The 3385-nt window shown below is 36.4% G+C and overlaps 1 protein-coding gene across 1 annotated transcript; it reads right to left on the reverse strand.

The window, feature by feature from the left end:
* Positions 1–1493: 1493 nt before the first annotated feature.
* Positions 1494–2118, reverse strand: LOC101313502. The gene is made up of 2 exons (XM_004296727.1): positions 1925–2118; positions 1494–1837 (listed from the first exon to the last, which is right to left on the reverse strand). The coding sequence occupies exons 1-2, from the start codon at positions 2070–2072 to the stop codon at positions 1686–1688; spliced, it is 300 nt and encodes a 99-aa protein (XP_004296775.1). The 5' UTR covers positions 2073–2118; the 3' UTR covers positions 1494–1685.
* Positions 2119–3385: the final 1267 nt, after the last annotated feature.

A 3385-nucleotide genomic window follows, 5' to 3' on the forward strand; every position in this document is an offset into this window, starting at 1 on the left:
ATTCGCATTATAGTTGCTGCATCACTAACATAGCAATTTTTAGGAGCTTTTCACCTCAAAAATGCAATAATATGGCTATTAGCCAAGGACTTCTTGAAGGCCTAGCTTAGCATTATGATGCTGCATCACTAAGATAGTGATTTTCAGAAGCTTCTCACCTCAAAATGCAATCATTTGGCTATCAACCACGACACATAGCAACATAAACAATGTTGAACTTCTAGATTTTAAGGATATATTGTAGAACATAATTCCAGTGACACTAGCACCAAACGAGCTTCACAACCACGATTTATGTCATGAACATCGGTACAACTCTAATCACATTGCCTCCCTCAAACTAAAATGTACATTACACCCCTAAACAAACTAGGAAATCAAATACTTCTACAATCCTAATAGAAAGTTACATTATGCTATTGACTCTTAAGATGGCTGATCTCCTACTCACCAGTGATCAGGCAATTCCTACTAATTAAATGTTGGATAAAATCCAACTCATAAGTATCCTTCACTCTTCAATGAATTATGAGGCCTAAGATAATCCAATCGTTGGTGATCCTGGCCCGTAAGGGAGAATGGGAATTGCTTTTGGCTACCATCTACTCTCATCCAAAACAAAGTTGATCAAACCAGTAATGACACTAACCACTTTTCAGATAAATGCACATAATTTCAGACAAAGCGTACTGAAAATCAAAGGCAATCACTAATCCAATGTGTCAATTCAAACAAGTAACAACTATAATCAAAACTTACACTCAAACAGCCATAACACTACACGCATTGCATTTCTATACATAACATTACACCTACTACATTATCCAGCATCACAGTTGTTCAAGTCTTTCTAACAAGTAACAGTTCCAGGAAACAAGCATTTCAATTTTCATATATACAACTCTAACGACCACAACTTCTGTCATGAACATTGGTACAACTCGAATCACATTGCCTCACTAGAACTGGAATGTACGACATTACACACCTAAACAAACTAGGAAATCAAATAGTTTCACAAACCTTATTGAAGGTTACATTATGCTATTGACTTCCAAGATGGCTGATCTCCCACTCATCAGTGATCATGCCATTCAAGCTTATTAACTGTTAGATAGAAATCCAACTGATGAGTTTGAGTTTTCTTCACTGTCCAGTTCAGCATATCCCTAAGCTATACGGATGGTCGGTGATCCTGTATGGATAAGAGAGACTGGGAATTGCTTTACTCTTCACTTTTCAATAACGTATGACCCCTAAGATAATCCAATGGTTGGTGATCCTACTAAGACAGAACCGGAATCGCTGTACGCTATCCAAAACATTAACACAAATTGACCCAACCAGTAATGACACTAACCACTTTTCCGGTTTGTGCACATAACTTCAGACAAAGCCTACTGAAACTCAAAGCCAATCACTAATCCAAAGCGTCAATTCAAACAAGTAACAACTAGCAACTATAATCAAAACTTGCACTCATACACCCATAACAAAACAGTCATTGCATTTCTAGATATATATCAACAACACTACAATTAATCGGCATTGCAGTTGTTCAAGTCTTTCTAGCAATTACTAGCTTCAGGAACCAAGCATTTCATTTCTCACAATATATAGTGAATTAACCATCAGATCTAAAGTTCTGAACAACCCCACAGTGTCACAACTGACGTGATCAAACCTCAAGCAGTGATTGGAGTAAAGGGCTGATTAAACAGCAACCTTCGGGTCGTGGCCACCTTCTTCCCGACCCGATCATCTCTTACACCCGAATCCGACTCGTCGTGGTACCACCCCACAGTTCTCTGGGCTTCCAACACAATCTGCGACAGACCTGAACCCATTTCCACAACACAATTATAAACCCAGAAACATAAACATTCATAGTGAAAGAATGAATGAAAGAATGTAGGAAACTAACCTTGCTTGACGGTCTGTCTGTTTTCACGGATCTCGTGGATGGTGGCAGAGACTTTCCAGTAGAGAGGACGACCCATGTAGAAGAGGACAAGAACAGCCAGAGCTACCATTACTACCCGGAACGTGATCCTTGCTGTAGGCGATGCCATCTTCTCTTTTGCTTTCGCTCTCTCAGTCTGAGAGTGTGAGTCGTCTGTATTTATGGATTTTTGGGGGTCCATTCGAGACTTGTATACTAGAAGCAGGGTTGATTTGGTAATTCAGATCATGCAATATGAGGGTGTGGCTATTTCCACCGTACTAAATGTTCAGTTTACCCTACGTCTTATTTTTTACCTTTAACATTTTAATTCTGTCTTTAAAATTTTAAGAAAATCTGATTTTTATTTTCCTCAATCTGATAAAATCTAAAAATATATACAAATATCTCATCAATATATTTAACGCAGACCTCCATTCTTCTCAAACCATATCTTATATATGTTCTCCTCGATCTATTTCTTAAGTTCATTCTTTAAGATTATATATATATATATATAGGGATGATCTAAAGAGAACATCTTTACTTTAAGAATTTGAGGATTTCTACTATTTTAAAGTAATAGATAACTTCTTTTAACGATCTCAACAGTTGATCCTCTATATTCATATGCAAGAAACATATCTATAAAATTTCAACTAATTCCATAGTCATTTGGTCATTCAAATTTATGTAAACAATTGTCGGCCGTCAGATAAAATTAAAACAAATATTGTGCTAATCAAATGGTTAAACGTTTTTCATTTTGACTAATTTTTTGTAGGATTCATATGTGGGTAAGTAGGAATTGGGTGACTTTGATTGTCAAAATACATGCTAGAACTAAACACAACCTTACTTTAAGAGTTTAAGGAGGTCCTCTAGATTCGGAATATATATATATATATATACACACACACACACACCACAACACGGAAGCATAATTTAAAAATAAAGAGTTGAATAAAAAGCGTTTACAACTTATTGAATAAATCAATGCATGAGTAAGAGAAAGAGCTCTCTTTACATGAACTGTCTATGCTAACTTAAGTTTTACTAGAGAGAGAGGGAGGAGAGGAGGAAAAATGAAGCATGCATGCCTCACTATGAAGTCGGAGGCGCCTATAAATAGAAATTACAAAGTGATGAATAGTAAAAAGTAACTATTGATGAATAGTAAAAAGTAACTATTGATGAATAGTAAAAAGTAACTATTGATGAATAGTATCTTGTCTGTCACAGACAGATTCACTGTTTGATGAATAGTAACTTGTCTGTCACAGATTCACTGTTGATACTTTCGGTGGGAATTTTGACTGGGATTTTAATAGGCTTGTCTTTTGGACCAGTCTTGACTAGAACTAAACAAACTCAGCATATGGATCTTGACTATCTTTATAATCGGCCCACCTGGTTGGTTGACTGGGAGAACCTTGATGACTA

Source organism: Fragaria vesca, linkage group LG4 (assembly GCF_000184155.1).
Source record: "Fragaria vesca subsp. vesca linkage group LG4, FraVesHawaii_1.0, whole genome shotgun sequence".
Lineage (NCBI taxonomy): Eukaryota > Viridiplantae > Streptophyta > Magnoliopsida > Rosales > Rosaceae > Fragaria > Fragaria vesca.

Excerpts from the sequence above, each read along its gene's own strand:
- LOC101313502 (XM_004296727.1), bottom strand. The coding sequence starts at position 2,072 with ATGGCATCGCCTACAGCAAGGATCACGTTCCGGGTAGTAATGGTAGCT. Across the intron at positions 1,838-1,924 it reads CAGACAGACCGTCAAGCAAG|GTCTGTCGCAGATTGTGTTG; the intron begins GTTAGTTTCCTA and ends AAATGGGTTCAG.